The sequence below is a fragment of the Carassius carassius genome, chromosome 48 (genome assembly GCF_963082965.1).
Source record: "Carassius carassius chromosome 48, fCarCar2.1, whole genome shotgun sequence".
NCBI classification, from domain to species: domain Eukaryota; kingdom Metazoa; phylum Chordata; class Actinopteri; order Cypriniformes; family Cyprinidae; genus Carassius; species Carassius carassius.
In genome coordinates, this window is record NC_081802.1 from 20,155,170 (window position 1) to 20,173,550 (window position 18,381).

The window sequence follows — 18,381 nt, forward strand, 5'->3', positions numbered from 1 at the left end:
CCAAACTCTTGCCATCCATTCTATCATCAATAGTTACTCAGTGCAGCTTCAACAGACTGTGACTTAATGGAAAAAAGCGGAGGTATTTGTTCACCAACAATCGTACTTGGGTAGGACCCGCCATTCTCCAAGTTTTCGCTTTGACCCTTTAGGGTCATATTAAGACAAGTCTGTCTCCTTGGTAGAGACGTATCGCCTTGTATGGTCATATATTCAGAAAACAGGCAATGAAGGAAAGATGTCGACATATAATAAAGTGTAGTAATATAGTGGTTTCATCTGCATTTTTTTTCTGCTGCTATGATGTTGAACTATCAGGCCAGTTGAAGTTGACTCGCCAGGACTGCAATCCTGCTAAATGAAATATACAAGAGCACGCTCCATTAAGAGCGACTGATGATGTCTGTGGTCTGTTTTGCAAGGTCTTTAAACGAACGATGGAACATTTTTTTTATTATTATTTGCAAAATAAACTAATGAAGTTCTGTGCAGTTACAACGGAATGGTCAGGATCTTAGAGTCCTACAGATGCTAAGACATGAACCACAATTCCAAGGAAATATAAATGATATGCGAGTATCTTTCCAGAACTTTGCCAATTCCAAAGTATCCCACCCACATTGGAAAGACATATGGGAAACTTTGCCTTAACAAAAATATTTTCCTTTTAGGGGATATAGTGAGCATTGGGAGAAAAGTGTGACTAAATGCTTCCGTCAGTTTAGATTGGTGGAACACCTCTGACCACATACCATTAAAAACTTACTTGGTAATTTCTGTAGAAAGCGCCTTATGATATACAGTATATGGAAAAGGGAAAAAAATAATAAATACTGTCACTATGATTGATGCGGTTATATCTTTCTTTCCTCCAGGCAGTTGGTTATTCTTTTGTAACTAGTTTGTGTAAATTGAGATTTGATACGATATTACCTACACTGATAATGCAATGTGAGTGGATAGTCTTGGGAAAATGTCTAAATCCAAGGTAAATTCATGACGTTAATTGACTATTTACTTTAAATCGCAAACTTTTTTGTGTCTTCATTTCATTTTATATCCCGCAATTTGTATGCATAAATTTAAGTTATGCTGTTTCAAATATTACAGCATTCCTTGTCAATTACCCATTTATTACAACATAATACTTAACAGTGACACAACAGTTACAATCAAATTATCAAAAATACACAATAAAAGCACCCAATATCATGTTTAACATATTTATTTTATTGTAATGACTGAAAACCATCATGAAAAACATCCCTCAAGTGGCCACGACAGGCCAAGTGCGAGGAAACAACGTAAAAAAGAAAAAGGGGTGGACATTTTGAGTAGACATGTAGCGGTGCATGCTGTGAACACGCAGAATTCATAACATCACCTGCAAAACAAAACAAAAAAGTTGAGATGACCACATGGGCTTCACTGAGTTATCCATTTCTGAGAGCAGTTAAAGATCACTACACTACAGTTTTATGCAAATGTTTGGGTAACCCTCTGAGGCTGAATATTAATTAGCAGTGACTGCAGTGATATACCATTCAGTTTCTAGAGAAAGCTGCATAATGTGATGTTTTTCAGACAGAAATTCTTAGTGCAGCATTACTGGATTGTAAGAAATAAAGCCGAATGTGAAAAATAGGCTGTGCAAAAGTTTGGGCACCCTTTTAATTGTGTTGAGTACACGTAGTCACGTAATGCCCATTAATTACAACATAATATTGATTTATTTGGCTCAGTGAACAATGCAGACCCCTCATGGAAAAATTATGTTTAAGGCAGCTAATTCCTAGTTGTGCTTCTCCTTGATTCTCTACTGGAAAGTATCAACATATGAACCTCAAAAGAACTCCCTAATGACCTAAAAACTAGGATAATTCATAAATATGAGAAGGCCACAAGAACAGTCATTGTCACAGAAAGACGTGACAGGCTGAAAAAAAAATATATCTGAAAGGAATGGTTAGAATTGTCACAGACAAACCACAGAGCACCACCAAAGAGCTCCAAGAACATCTGGCTATTGACAATGTCATTGCACATAGTTCCACAGTCCAGCGCACAAGGTACAGCTAAATGGAAGGGTGATGTGAAAAATCCCTTTCTGCTTTATGACGTATGCAAAGGCTCATCTGGACAAGCCAGAACTATTTTTGAAATAATGTGTTGTGGGGTAAAGCTATGAGTTACCTGGTCACAACCAGAAGCGCTTTGCATGGTGGAAAAGAAGAACCTGCTCTCTACTGTTAAATTTGGTGGAAGGTCCATCATGCTGTGAGGCTCTGTGGCAAGCACAGATACTGGAAACTTATCAGAGTTGAGGGTTGCATGCATTCCACCCAGATTCTTAAGAACAATGTTCAAGAATCATTCAAGAGGTTGTAGTTACAGGATTGTTTATTTCAGCTGGACAATGACCCAAAGCACTGTTCCAACTCTTACAAAGAATTCATGCACAGACACGGATACAATGTTCTTGAATGGCCATCCCAGGCCCTAGACTTGACCATCATTCAAAATCTATACATTGATTTGAAGCAGTTTGTCCATGCTTGACAGCCATTAAACTGGCAGACATTTTGCAAGGAAGAATAGTCAAAATACCTGCAGTCAGGATTCAAGGACTTATCAATGGCTATAAGAAGTATCCACTGGCTGTTATTTCAGCAAAATATTCCGCTACCATATACCGATTGGGGTGCCCAAATTTTTGCACCTTTCTGTTTTTGTTATGATTCCCATTGCATCATTTCTATTGATTCAATAAATGTTCATTTTTATTCATTAAATGAATTCAAATGTTACTTTGCCCATGAGGTATAAACTTTATTCAAATGAAGTTGCTGCTTCAAATGCCTAGCAAATTCTAAATGGAAATTATGATCATTTCCAGGGGTGCCCAAACTTTTGCATAAACTGTATTAGAATTTCTTTAAATTATAATAATTTAGAATTTAAATGTATTTCTTAGTTTACAATATTAACACAGACAAAGAATCTAAACTAAAATAATCTAGTGCATTTAAAAAAGGCCTTATTATTGTAGAGGAAGTACCTGTAAGGTGTCACATCTCACTCATCTATGTACTCAAAGGGTTCTGGGGCCTCGGGCTCCTGTTCTTCCTCCTCGATCTTAGGCCCATGAGCGGACACTGGCTCCACAAGCTCCTCCTCTTCCTCACTGGTGTCTTTCAAGATGATGATGCCACCTGTGTGCAACTGGGGGCGACAATGTGGACAAATGGGGTCACTATATGGTTTGACAGCCCAACTATATACTTTCAAGCAAAGAATTGTTGTCAAATTCTTGTTTAACGCAAAGTCCAGAATTAATTTCCTGCCAAAGTAGACATTATAGAAGTCTCGTAAAATGCGAAAACAAGTGGCTGGAGACATGCCAGCTGACGTCTGAGGACTTAACTGCAGCTATTATTGCAGCTGTTTATTTAGAGCCACTGGGCAAATGTCTTCTCTCTGAAGAGTTCCTCTTATTGGCAGCATGAGTAGTTCTACAAAAGAAAACTCACAGCAGCCCAAATTAAAGCAGTTAGACTCACAGGTTTGAAGGGCTGGTATCTGCAGCTGTCGGGCATGGTAAGGACCTTGAGCTGGGCGGCCATGACACGGGCTGGGTTCTCCAACATCTGGAAGTTTGGCTCGGGCTCTTTTTTCTTTTCTTTTTCTTTTTCTTTCTCCTTCTCCTCATCTTTCTTCTCTTTCTCTGCCTCTGCCTGTGTTTCCTGCATCAGATAAAGACGAAATCACTGAAGTTCTGTGGTACATGATATGTTAAAAGGTTTCTGGGAGTGCTTAAGGATGCATACCACTTCCATCTTTTCCTCTTCCTTCTCTTTCTTCTCCTTTTCTTTCTCCTTCTTCTTTGCTTTAGCCGTGATGGAGAGAACGGCGGTGGAAACCTGCCGAAAGAACAACAGGACAAAATTCACCATGATATCTGGGACTAGTTCAAGAACACTGGTTTCTGGTATGAAGTTGAGATTTGACAAGCCAGGTGAGAGTTCATGGTACAAGGGTTAAAACAGACCTTCTCCTTTTCCTTCTCCTTTGGCACTTCCAGAGGTGGAGGGTAGGCAAAGGTGGAGGGTTTGCAGTTGGATCGATACTGCACCTTCGGCATCTGTGAAGACAGAACTTATTCATTCAAAAAAAAAAAAAAAAAAAATTGTATATTTAAAGAGTTCAAATTTTACCACTGCCTCTTATTTTGCTGTTGTAGGCTGATGTCAAATAAGTCTATGTGCTTTGTTTGAAAAGTGTTATTTGTATGACACCCAAAGTTGCTGCACCTTCTACAGGCTTTCCAAATAAGTCACATCGGAGGTTCAATGACCGTAAGGATGCGGTCTATGGAGCCAACAGCCACTAAAGGACCCAGTATACTTCAAACGAAATCTAAGAATGAACTGATATGACGCCATTTAGAACAAAATCAGGCTAAAATTAAGTTTGTTTAAAGGTTTGTTCTGGCAGTTCGAAACAGCTCACCATTTGCGTTATCCCTAAGGGTGTCAAAACCTGCTCCTAATGGACAAACATCTTGCAGAGTTTAGCCCCATCTTACCTAGAAGTTACTAGGCTTCCTGAAGATTTTGATTGGCTGGTTCAAGTGTGTTCAACTGGGGATGGAGCTAAACTGCAGGACAGTGGCCCTCCTAACTACTATTTTACCGATGATCCAACTGCTGCAAATTCATCATGCATTAATGGTAAGCATTTTTAATGGTTTGGGTCCATGCTGGATACATGGGTATTAGAACGTTTGTCACACTAATGCATACGATAAAAAATAACCTACAACAACAACAACTGTTTCTCTCTGTTGAGAAGTTACCCATGTTGAGGTCACAACTGTGTTGCTTTATAGGTAAGAAGACGTTTCTTTTTACCTTCAGATCCTTGTTGAGGCCGATGATAGCTGTGGGGGTGAAGGCCAGAGACAGGAAGTGAGAGAGTGGAAACCAGAACCAGAACTGGGTGAAGACCAACAGACCCACCACAGATGGCATGTGGGTGTGGCCTGTGCGTGACTGCAGAGAGATCGTCACGTTACGACCACCTGAGAAGAATCGGAAAGATGGAGCGTTAGCAAGCTCCTCAGGAACTCCAACCAGTCTCTTCATTAGCAAAGTATTGACAAAAAGTCCATTGTCAACTGATAATAGGGATGGGCGATAGACCACCGGTAGAAATTTTTGACTATCATCTCTATCGCAATTACATGGCTCACACAATGTAGTTGTGCTACGTGGTCATGAAAACTTGTTTATTCGTTTGCATTTTTAAACATTGAGGTTTAAAAACAAGTGGTTAAATGCAATGCAATCAGCAGTGAAAGAGAACTCATTTCACTATATGCATTTGCTGTCCTACTGTTCCTGAGTGCTGTTATAGAGGCGCACACATGTGAAGATGGTGCTCGAAGAGTGCGTGGGTTATTTTGGAACTTTATAGGCCTTGAATGGTTAAATGGACACACTTGTATGTCAAAAATGCCCATTTTAAGTATTCTCATAAACAGCAATTTAGGTGTTAAGTGAAATCAATCAACTGAGAAAGAAAACGTCTAACATTATATTGGAGCTGAGCAGCTCTTAAAGTGACAGCAGTTGAATATTTCTGCTGTCATGTCAATCAACAAAATCAACAAAAGAGAAAATCTATCACTCTTGACTAAATCACTTTTGGAACTTTAATAAGTAATACGAAATATATATTTCATTTACACAGTAAAGAAAGTGCAGTGTTTTTATTTATTTTATTATTTCATATTTATTTTACTTTATCGTCCTATTGCTTGTTTCTTATTCTTGTTTAATCGTTGCCCGTTTACTTGTCTTCAGTGAGCTTGAGTTTTTATTTATATATTTTTTAGATTAATATTAGTTCTTGTGATATTGACAATGGTGAGAAGAATTATCACATTGCAATGGTATCACAAATATTTATACCATAAAGACCTTATTTAATGCAATATAACTATATTATGATACATATTGTTACCGTGAAATAAAATTACTCATATCGTGATATAAGATTTTGGTCATATCACACACCCCTAAATTTAGCAATCCATGATGCACCACTCACAACTCACTTTTAATCCAAGCAGCTTTCTGTTGGTTAGCACAGCAAATCTGCATGCCCAACTTAAACATAAGTGAAACACGCATGGAGAAAACCTTCACCGAAACTCCAGATTGTGCAGGTAAAATTTGCTCACAAGCAGTAAATGAGACCACACCTTAAGTGGGCAGATCTACACCTGAATAAATGACATTGTGGACCGGACTTTATTCTAATACATAAAGGTCTTTTTAAATAGGACAACTCTCGTATTCTTGCTCCGATTCTGTAATATTACAAGGTATATTTTACATGATGTATGCCGTAGGTGTGCACTGGTGATATCTTGATTAACAAATGCAGCTTTCAAAATGTCCTTTCCTGTCGAGGTGCATGGCCGATGGGAGCTTATACAAGATTGGGATATTAATATGAGATGAAGTGTAGGTCAAGGCCAAAGACTCCTCCACCCTCAAACTGCCTGATGCGTAGACAATAACAGGAGAGATGGATGAGGGCCAGGCCGGAAAGAGGAGTGGACATGTCCATTACAATGCACAAAGAAGATGAATGGGGAGGCATGGTATCATCAGTTTAGAGGATTGATTTGACTCAGAATGAAAGGCATTACACACAATAGCATACTTTTGCCAGCCCGTTAAATTATCAGACTGCAAGTTTCCTGTTGGCATCTACAGTAATCGCATAGGAAAATGATAACCTGTTTTGTTTATTTTGACTGCAGTGACTACATGTTACTTCATTTTATGGCAACCAATAAGCCAATTCAAACTCTCTACCAAACCAGGTCTTAAAAAAAAAAAAGACTTACAAATAGGTATTAATAGTGCATTTACTTTTAAAACCTAGTGAGGTGCCTACATAGGCAGCATTTTACGGCATCATAGACATGCCCTTGACTCTTCCATAAAGTAAGCAGCATACTTAAAATATACCTTTGTTAGGCTAAAATGTAAAGAAACAATCTAAAATCCTTCAAATGCTGTTGGTGTTGTCCATTTTTGTTTATCAGAGTACTGTCATTAGCTTAGCTACATGCTAACATCAATCTCCAATATTTGTATGTGCCATTTTATTGCTTACAGGAGTATTACGACATAAGCTTCAGGAGTATTACGACATAAGCTTAGCAAAATGCTAGCGTCAAACTCCAAAATTTGAGCAATGTGTATTTTTACGCATTTTGGATTATTGTGATGTTATCTTAAAAGGCAGTTAATCCTAACCCAGTACTTCAAGAGAAAACTAAGAATTAACTGATGTGACATCATTTCGAACAAAATCCTGCCAAAACAAAGTTTGAGGTTCTCTCCATTTTTGGCAACACATATTTACATATGTGAGCAGCGGCGGCATGTTCAATAACAGTTTACCGCTGCTCACGTATTTCAAACTCCTAAACAAAGAATGAAAAATAACTTTGTTTTGAGTATTTTGGGGCCTTAACACATTGTCAACCTCTAGTACGCAGTGTATTTTTTATGCTTACTGAAGTACTGCAGTATTAGCTTAGCAACATGCTAACATCAAAAGGTCTACTGAAATCAGATGACAGTTAATTCTCCTGTGTGCTTTCCCTGATGTGCACAATTTGTGTAGCACATGGAGTTGCTGCCTATGTAGTCCATATGGGTTGAGTTGCATTGTATGCTGTAGACAGGTAGGCAGCTCACTAGGTTAAGGTTTCGGAGCCCATGTAAGACAGTTATTAAATAAGTTGCAGCAAAGTTCAGTCTGCATGTGGCAGTATAGCTCATGTATTTAAATGAAGAGTTCAGGCATATACCCCTGACAGAAACCTTGAAATCCCCCATATTAAGAACTGTGTCCAAGTGTAATAGAAATAATTAGGATGCAACACCTTCCCAGCATGTCCAAAATTCAATTACCTTGGGCAAAAACAACACACTGTGTGAAATATTCTACAGACTCTGCGATAACCTATATTGGGTTGGTATACATGCTGATACTTTTGGAAGCTGGGGGCATGAGCGTCTTGAAGGTCGATGCATTCTCTTAATATTAATAGGCAAGCACCCCTGGGACAGAGTGAATGATATTTGCTTGTAGTGGCATGAAGACATGGTGAAGACATCTTGTTTTGCATGCCACATTCTTGTCAAGATCCTATCATCATTTTATCACAAATGGACTTACCTGCTCTGACATGCATAGAAAAGAGTTGTTTTCGACCTCACATTCAGCACAGAGTACCCAACCAACCAGTTATCTGAGATAAGACTCTACAAAGCACGTTAACCCAGAGAGTAAAAATGTGAAATTGACAATAACTATATATTTCCACATATATTTAAGAGATGACTTAAGAGAACTCAAGCAGTTAAACTGACCCCAACAAGTCAAAGAAATTAAATGCATAAAATTATTTCGGATTTTAAAATATTGAATTACTTTAAAAAAATAAATGAAGCCTTTAAGGTTTTTTTTTTGTATCGTGACGTTATTTTGTCTTACTTTTTGTGTGATAAATTAAAAAAATTCTACATTTTGTAATAAGATTTTTTTCCCCCCTTTCTTTTTCATAGAAAAAGGTAAGAAATGTGCAAAATGCCAAAAAAAAAAAAACCCCGGGGAAGCACATGGAAGTCTAGTCCATACACCTTAAATAGTCACATCTGATACTGACCTGCATCCAGGATGCCCTGAGCCAGGATGGCCCCAAATTTGGCCATCACATCATCGTGCTTGTCGTTGATCACCTTTGAGTAGAGCTGTCGGAACTGGTTCACCTATGGAAAGAAAGAGCCGGTGTACAGCTGATCTCTGATAGACCAATACTGTGGTTTTTAATTAAACGATAAACGAGTGCAGGAAACAACATACCAGCACTGATGTGAAATCAAAACTGATTTTATTTAATTCTCTTAATAAATGTTTCTGGTCTTATGCTGTATTCACAACAACTGTTAATATCGCCCAATTTAAAAGATGGAATCTCAGGTATTTGACTCAACATTTAGATTCTGGTTTAGAGGCAAACATGCAGTAAAATTAAGTCTGTTCTAAGGCATTTATGACATTTATAATCTGCTTTCTCTCCCCAGATTCTAAGGCCAGGCTCATAAAACATGTGGCTAGCATGAATTAAAGTCTGCCCGGTAGGGATATTTAACAAATGCTTGCCATTATTACAACTCCAGCCTTTTATTACACCATAAAACAGGAATTTCAAATCAATTTTACTTTCATGTGGCCATAAAATTTGCAGCCCAGTAATAATCATGTGGTAAAACTGAAGCAAAATCACCCCAAGAAACAAGCAAATCTACCGTGACTACACAACCACATTGTAGAAATGATTAGAGGAAGTCTGATATTATAAGAGGTGAATATGTATGACTAGAATCAATAATAAACACTAAAATGACAGACTATTGTTCATTTTCAGTCTGTATAGTCTCTCAAGCCCACAAAAACATCCTCAAGCTAATGTACATCCGTTTATGTGGAGCCTCATTGGTGCAACATGTGATCCAAATGAATGTATATTACACATTAGCTGTAATTTTGTAACTCTGTGCCACACTGCAGTCAGGAAAGGACTGAAAAATTCAGTATTTTAAGGCATTATCAGTGGTCATCCATAAAGATTATGGATACAATTCCCAGTGGCCAAATAATTAACCCCAACCACCCAAAGCCACGCACTCCCCTTACCTTTGGACAGGTGACCTCCGTCTGCTGGATCATGATCAGAGCCGAGGCGATCAGAGCGCCCTGTCTGACGTAATTCACCGGGTCATTGGTCATGGGCTCCAGGAGATTGATTGCTTCCTGTTGAAGGAAATCATCAATGCGAGCATATGAACTATGATTATGGAAAAACAGAAGCATATCCTGACTCAGCATGCTGAAAAACCACAAATTCATCAGAATCCCAAGTATCTAAATCATCTTTGGCTTTGAGGTTTAATAATATGATAGACCTGAAAGGAAGTAGCAAAGTTAATTTATCTACTTATAATTCACAAGCCATAGAGAAAGAAAGACCCTTTTCCCCCCAGAAAGTCTAAATTTGGTTCGTTTAAGATGGTTATTTAGTGTCACATTTGATCTTCAGACCAAAAGGCAAACCATTTTGCTTTAAAACAGAGCTGAAAACAGAGCCCAAAATAGCAGATTTGGCACACAGATCACTAAAAGCTAAGGTAACATTACGCAACATTCAGTATCCCATCATTATACATATTTCTGCGATTGTCTCAGCAGTTGTTTGGAAGGATTAATTAAGAACAAAGCCAGTTTGTTTGACAGATGGAGCGGAAAAGGCATTGAAGCAACTCCTCTAGGCACTTTGCGTCGGCACAACAAAAGCTGAAATTATATCACAGTAAAAACAACCAGGTGTGTAAATTGCAGACCCAAAACTGAATTTGTGACCCATTTAAAATGCCTGACAGAATTGAATATGTGGGAGATCTTGGCTCCTAGGCCAGTCCCATTTCCCAGCATCGCCACAAAACCACCCAAGAACTGTATTTGGGCACCTGAGAGGGATTTGGATTAGAGTTATTATAAGTTAAATAGTCAAGACCAATCTTTATACTCAATTTTTCCAGTTTACCCAACAAGGGAGTTGATCGGTAAATGGCTAGGAAAAAGTAAGTTAATGTCCGTCTTTATATGGTATGTCTGATTTATGCACAAATGACATAAAATGTAATCGCATTTATAAAAGTTAATGTTCATTTCTAACATTTTAAGTTGGATAAAATTACATTACAACTATTATTATTTATTAACAAAAATGAATTACATAAAAAATACTGCTAACACTTTACAAAAAGATAACTTTGGTTAACAATAATGAACCACATTAGTTAACGTAAACAAAGAAAAAGTATTCTAAAGCATTCACTAATCTTAGTTAATGTTGGTTCCAAAATTGTATAAAACATTGTTAAAATAAAAAAATTGTATCTATTAATAGACCTGTCATCAATAAATCAATTAATCGCACGAAAAAAAAAAAAAAAGACCTTAATTTTTTCCGGGCACGATAATTTATTTTTTTAATTTTTATTTAGAAAATTAAACATTAGTTTATTAGTTAAACATTAGTTAAACATTAGGGTTAGTCTGGAGTGCAGCCTGTGGACAGCCCGCAGCAGAAAACACCCTCTCAGATGGCACAGATGTCCCGGGAATAAAGAGATAATGTCTCGCTAGTAGTGTTGGGCGATATGGTCATTTTTCAAATCGTCATATCGTCAGCCGTGAGATCGACGATACACAATATTATCGAGCATGGGTGGAACAAGAGAGAGACTCTTTGTTCTTGTCATAGCAGAACTATTTGGTGTTTTAAACCGCGCAGGTGCGAGAGAGAGAGAGCCTATGGAGTCACCAATAATCAAAAAAAATTACTTTCAAACATACTGACTGATTTAACTAACATTAAATTTAAAAATACTGTATTTAAAACAGCTAGTTCATACATTCTCGGACGCAACTATCATATCGCGCGTCCATATCTGCGCAGGGAAGTTATCAGTCTAAATATTCTGCAAAATCAGTCAACGGTGAAATTCAATAGCAGATTTCATTTAAAGTCCAACAGTTAAACACTAATATTGGGCATAAACGAACATTTAAATATAAAGTATTTAAAACAGGTAAGTTCATTTGGAGTAAAGTTGAGTTGAACTGATGCATCAGTCATACAGCGCTCCGGACCGCGCGCCTCATGTCGAGCTCGACGCACCGTCACAGAAACAAGAATGCGATGCATTCTAACATAACTGTGGCATTAAACTCAGTTAGTGAGGGCTCGTTTAATATATTGCACATACAGTATATAGGCCGTTTAAATTACTTGTTAAAGTGCAATGAAATACCTTATATCTGCAGACGATGTACGTCTGTTTGTGGATGGAGACTTTGTAACGGCCAAAACTCTGTATTTTGCATGCATCACATTATAGTGTGGTGTCCATGAAAATAATAACAAGGCGGCAGATTGAACTTATTATCCATCGTGGTTCTCACGTAGTCCTTCTACGTCATCACCACATAGTGCGTTATAAGTTAAGTGATCAGTCTTTAAGAAAAGGACTACGTGAGAACCACTATGGATTATAAATTCGCTCTGCCGCCTTGTTAATTATTTTGTCTTTACTTTATTTGTAACGCCAAGAAAGAGTTAATCTCTCATGTATGAGAAGAGCGTGTTGTCGTGTAGCAGCCATTAAATGTGTGGGACACCAACTCGACGTTTTCTATCTCTTTCATTTCATGGATTTAACGAATTATCCGAGTCAAAGCGTTACAACTTCACCGACTACATGCTCTAATCCTCCTGCGCGTGCGAGGTGTGTGTGTGAAATGCGGGCAGTGAAATTAAGTGAAATAGTTGGGCAGTTTAAAAGCAGAATTATAATAAGCAGCCTAATAAAAATAAAAATAGTTATTATTACTATAATCTAATACATTAATAGGAAAATGAGCCTAATATCATCTTGATTATCGACAGAGAATTCTGCTTATGTCGATATCTCTGACGATCGTCGATACACGATACTATCGTCTATCGGCACAACCCTACTCGCTAGTGTGACCAGCTTTGGGAAGCACCTTTCATTTGCTTGTGGATGTTTGCGTCGCAAGTGATACAGCACTGTACTTGCACTACTGCTTTATTTTAATACAGCGTAGCATATTTTGCAAGTAATTTCGTTGCCCTTTCTGTCGAAATGTTCCCACATAGTAGCCTACTTTTCGTTCGCTTCATTTGGCTTGCTCAGCTAAATATGTCTGTAGGCGTGTGGCTGCGAGTCAACACGTCCAGTGAGTTAACAAATATACGCTATTATATATAAATAAATATACAGTACAGACCAAAAGTTTGGACACACCTTCTCATTCAAAGAGTTTTCTTTATTTTCATGACTATGAGAGTCACACTGAAGGCATCAAAACTATGAATAAACATGTGGAATTATATACATAACAAAAAAAGTTTGAAACAACTGACAATATGTCATATTGTAGGTTTATTAAAAGTCTATTCAGTAGGTCTATCAGCTGTGTATCCACCTGACTTCTGCACAACACAACTGATGGTCCCAACCCCATTTATAAGGCAAGAAATCACACTTATTAAACCTGACAGGCCACACCTGTGAAGTGAAAACCATTTCAGGTGACTACCTCTTGAAGCTCATCAAGAGAATGCCAAGAGTGTGCAAAAGGTGGCTACAATAGAGAACCTACAATATGACATATTTTCAGTTGTTTCACACTTTTTTGTTATGTATATAATTCCATATATAATTCCACATGTGTTAATTCATAGTTTTGATGCCTTCAGTGTGACTCTACAATTTTCATAGTCATGAAAATAAAGAAAACTCTTTGAATGAGAAGGTGTGTCCAAAATTTTGGTCTGCACTGTGTGTGTATATATATATATATATATATATATATATATATATATATATATATATATATATATATATATATATATAATGACCTTGCAGCGAAAAAAAAAAAAAAAAACTACTGCCATAAAAAACTGCCAGGTGGACATAGACGGCAATTCACTTTTGCTTTATTTGAACAAAGCTTTATGCTGGAGAAATTTTTTTCAAACTTTTTTTGCATATGGCCTGTTGAGGCTTTGTTTGTTTACAAAGGTCCTAAGAGGCACTATTTATGTCTCCTGAGACTAATGTTTAATATTTTTGAAATGCAATTTTGTTTACATCCATTTTATTTATTGTTTTTGGCATTTATTCAAGTGCATTTTACAGAGACTGATGTTATTTAATTTAATGGACCAGAGCTAATATGGACTAAAAATGAACAACTGTATATTTTTATATTAATAAATACTTTAACAAATGCATGGTTAATAGTTAATTCATTATACAAATGGAACCTTACTTTAAAGTGTTACTGAAATATCTATACACAAACTATATATTTTAAATGAACATTAGCCTATGAAAGCTGTTTGAAAGTTCATGGCATCTACTGTTCATAATAGAGTGTGACAGTGAGGTTTTTTTCCCAGTGGTTAATTATCGTGACAACACCTGTAATACCAGTTTCACCCTGGGGCATGTTTGTTGGGGTTTTCCTCTTTTCTTCACTTTCTTTTTCTTTTAAATAGATTAGAAATGCCGAACGCACTTTACTTTTGAATTAATGCCAATTCGGCATCAATTGCTTGAATGGACAACAAAACACTTTTGCGTTTTGTTTCTATACTAAATCTTCCGCCATGGTCTTGTCGGTCTCACCTCTCTCTGATAAATGAACTCTGACTCCTGCTGCTGATCTGATGCCACTGTCGTTCGGCCACGTTCAGTTTTTAATTATAGTGTCCATTCCCTAACTGAACTAAATTATTTTTATTACTATAAAAAAAATCTAAAGGACGGTGACGGGCAGTGCCGCAGTGGGCAAGTGACGTATGAAACGGTCTAAGAGTGCGAGTACAGATAAAGTGTTGATCACCTTGCTCCCGGTGCCAGCACAGCAGATGCCCAGAGCCATGGCAGCGCCGCAGCGCACATGGGGATTGTAGCTCTCAGACAGCAGAGAAACCACACTGGGACATTGTTCTGGAGTCCTGTAGACACAAATACAAAACACTTGAAGCGGAGACCATCCATTTCTCCAGACGGTTTATTTTCTCTGACACTAATACTTTGGATTGGCTGAAGGAATGCAAGGCTTTAGTTCTTTGTTCAGAGTTTATGCAAAGGAACTATTAAACTGGTGCGCAGCCAAACCAGTGTTCGGAAATACAAAAGATTTGATCTTGATAAAATTTTTTTTTTATTCGTCAAGTATATTTGAAGTATGCACATTTACTTCAAACAAGACCATAAAATAATCAGAATGGGAATATCAGGCCTTGTGGTCCAATATGTTGTACTTCAAAATCATAATAGAATGTTTTTAATGTTCAAAATGTGGTTGTTTGGCTTCCAATATGATTCTGCGGTGATGATAATCTTAAACAGCCCGAAGGACTAAATGGCCATGCAGGAGCAAAATAATCATAGAACAGCCTCATTTTCCTCATTAAATCCTCTTTGTTTTGCCGACATCTCAGATGTCACAGAACACAAAGTCGTTGAAAAAGAGCAAACTTGTATTAGATAATTAGCACTTCTCATTGACTTCACTCTCAAACAATTTGCAATTTACATTAAAAAAATAATAATTGAATGTAAAGTGTTCTTTTATGCTGTTGTGGCTGATAAATGGAAACACTGGGTGATATTATGGTTCTATACTGCTATATACTTGTATAAAGTTTTATGCTTAAGCTCTGATCTAGATTCTTAAATGCTTCAAGTGAAATCAGGCATCAAAACATTATCAAACTGCACACCAAAAGATGAGTATCTTTATTTTCTATGGAAACGGGGTAATGAAATCTAAGAATATCTCATCTTTAAACCAGACTTATCAGATCAACATGGATATTGATTGACCGATATCAACATGCTCAGAGGTTTGTGTAGTTTGTAAAATATCAGGTTGATTTAAAGTGAATTAAACTTCAGTTTAAGTCCAAAGCATCAACAACAACAAAAAGACCTTTAAAATAATGGTGTCAGTGATAACAGACAGCATGTCCGGTTGAGACAACCGCTCGAACCCTTCCCACAGACCAAATCCTTTCCGTGGGAAGCTAATCCACAATTTAGCACTAGCATACAAATGCCAACTAGCAATAAAATAAGATTTGACTTAATCTTTCATCAGGCTGGAATTAATGTGCTTTGCTGGGTATCAAGGGTTCTGCCGAACTTGGCAAGCTGGGAAACACAGTTTCAACACTGAAGTTGGGAATCTTCTGTACAAATACAAACCTTGGCCAGGGTCTTATGCTCATCCATAGCCATTTATTCAATCTAATCCTGACTGGTCATATGGGTTTAGAGTAGAGATGCACGGATCCACCAGCCAGGGACCAGAATTCTGATGATTCAGATTTTATAGCATTCAGTGTAAACGGAGACTGATGATGTATTGATGTGGTGCCAGATAATTGAGAGTGAAAGCCGTGTTCAAAAAGTACAAAATTTACATTTACAAAATACAAAGTACACCATGAATCCATTTTCCAAAGCGTGCTTTTGGCTTGTCCTGAATCACTATGGTACACCTATAATAAGTGTTTATATTCGGATTATTTAGACTGGTTCGTATAGATACCGCTGTGGAGTAGCCCATAATCATAGACATAAACACAGAGAAGTAGCTCCTGCTACAATGTTCTTCTGCAAGACGCACACTGTTCTGTTTATTAACCGCTAGAGCGCCAAAAGTTACAGAGCCAATCACAGCCACTGGAGAACTGTTATGTGTCTCCAACAAACACAGTAGAATTTTGTTACTGAATGAATCAATGGTTTTGAACGAATTGAGTGAGTCAATGATTCAGTGGCCGGTTCATAAAGACGTGCCTCATTTCTGAATGAATCAGTCATTTGAACAATTAGGTTGTATGAATGACTCATTAAAATGGTGATTTGCCACCTCCTACTGGTGGTTTGGTTTCACGATTAAAAGTATCATTGCATTTTTAAACCCAAAATGTCTTGTATCTGTATGTTTAAAAAAAAAACAAGTAAAACATAAATCTTAAAGTATTTATGCATTTGAAATGTGTGGTGTAAATGCATATGGCACCTTTCAGTTTCATTAAACATAAAAAAAAAAAAGAGTTTGCTGATACTGATTTCATTTGAATGGTAACAACTCTACAGCTTCTTATTATTCAAACTTATTTAATTGAAATGGTGTAAGAATGTGGCTCATCTCAGATTCAGACTGGAGCTTCATGGGTTTTAGTGCTGCAACGACGCGTCGACGTCATCGATTACGTCGACTACAAAAATACGTTGAGGTGCGTGAAATGCGCCGACGCGTCACACTGTTTACATCTTGCTTAATGGCATACTGGGAATGGAGAAAGTTGCATTCAATCACAAAAACAGAGACCACTGTTATCAAAAGTATGGGAATACTTTAAACAGAGGCCAAATAAAATGGCCCTTCGTACCCTTTTTAAAACCGATATGATGTACCACGGCAGCACAACTGCGATGCACGAGCACCTCAGAGGAAAACATCCTGGCGCTCTCCGGTGTTACGGTTTAACTGGTTACTGTGTGATCTAGCGACCAACTTCCTGGTTCAGGTCTCTGCAGCAGATGTGATGGCGTCTGTCGTTGCTAAGCAACCATGACCTGCTCTCTCCATGAAGATGCGGAAATTTCAGCAAAGGATAAATGGATTTGCAGCACTAAAACTAGCTTGCAGTAGCTCTGCTACTAAATTTATTTCAAAATGGCAATCCATATACAGCTATGATCAGCAGTTCCTTCATCTTAGCTGAGCTTTCAACGTTGTTATGGGAAAGGATGAAGCTGATTGGTTAGTTCTTGTCACATGATATCAACATGCTTTTTTGGTATCCATTCAGAATCACTTGCCTAGTTGATAAAAATAAATAAAATGTTGCCATTTACAAAAAAAAAAGTACAACTATTTTTGTTCCACACTACAAATACTTATGCATAGTACATTTATAAATTCATTAAACAGAAATCCATTATTTAAATACTAATGAAAAGGTGCTAAACGTACTAACGAAAGCACAAAAAAAAGAAACTTCAATGTACAACTTGCAATCGTTCAGTGTTCAAGATATCCCCAAAAAGATATATATATATTCTTTCATAAGAACTGCTTTGTCTTTGCAAACACAATCAACCTTTACAGCCTCTTAAATCTTTAGCTAAAATATCCCTCCTAAATTCAGTTTTGTCTGATTTAAGTTTTTTCTTGTTAACTTTCATAAACAAAAGACGAAGCCTGACACACTCCAGGAGTCGCAGGCGTTCATGGTTCAAGAGTTTTCCTTTGCCAGGCGCTTTCCAACGCACCAGTAAAATGAACAAACAAAAGAGAGTCCCCTACTACAGCCCTGGCTTCAGTGGGGAGAAAGAGACAGCATTACTTTAATAGCTTATCAAAACATAGACTTCAGGTTTTGTTAGCAGAGAGAGAGAGCGAAAAAAAATTTTTTTGGCCTAGAGCATAAAAGCAAATGCATGAACTTCAAAATAATATAAAGTCAGATTAATCTAATTTTAATGGATTGAAAAAAAGCTAAAATTACTTAAGTTCAGTTGTTGCCTTCAATTGTTTAACTTGAAGTAGGTGGAATGAGATTTCAAGTGTAAAAGAAAAAATAATATTGCTTGAAATAAAATGTAAAAAAAA

The 18,381-nt window shown here is 37.2% G+C and overlaps 1 protein-coding gene across 1 annotated transcript in view; it reads right to left on the minus strand.

Annotated features, from left to right (window-relative positions):
• Positions 1-1,209: 1,209 nt before the first annotated feature.
• Positions 1,210-18,381, minus strand: part of LOC132131078 (26S proteasome non-ATPase regulatory subunit 1-like) — a 37,621-nt gene continuing 20,449 nt past the window's right edge. Inside the window, exons 17-25 of the mRNA XM_059543003.1 lie at positions 14,590-14,704; positions 9,787-9,903; positions 8,756-8,858; positions 4,911-5,080; positions 4,049-4,141; positions 3,828-3,920; positions 3,561-3,743; positions 3,059-3,222; positions 1,210-1,384 (exon numbers count right to left, since the gene is read on the minus strand). Coding sequence (XP_059398986.1) covers positions 3,076-3,222; positions 3,561-3,743; positions 3,828-3,920; positions 4,049-4,141; positions 4,911-5,080; positions 8,756-8,858; positions 9,787-9,903; positions 14,590-14,704 — 1,021 coding nt within the window. The 3' untranslated portion in view covers positions 1,210-1,384; positions 3,059-3,075. The remainder of the gene's footprint in view (positions 1,385-3,058; positions 3,223-3,560; positions 3,744-3,827; positions 3,921-4,048; positions 4,142-4,910; positions 5,081-8,755; positions 8,859-9,786; positions 9,904-14,589; positions 14,705-18,381) is intronic.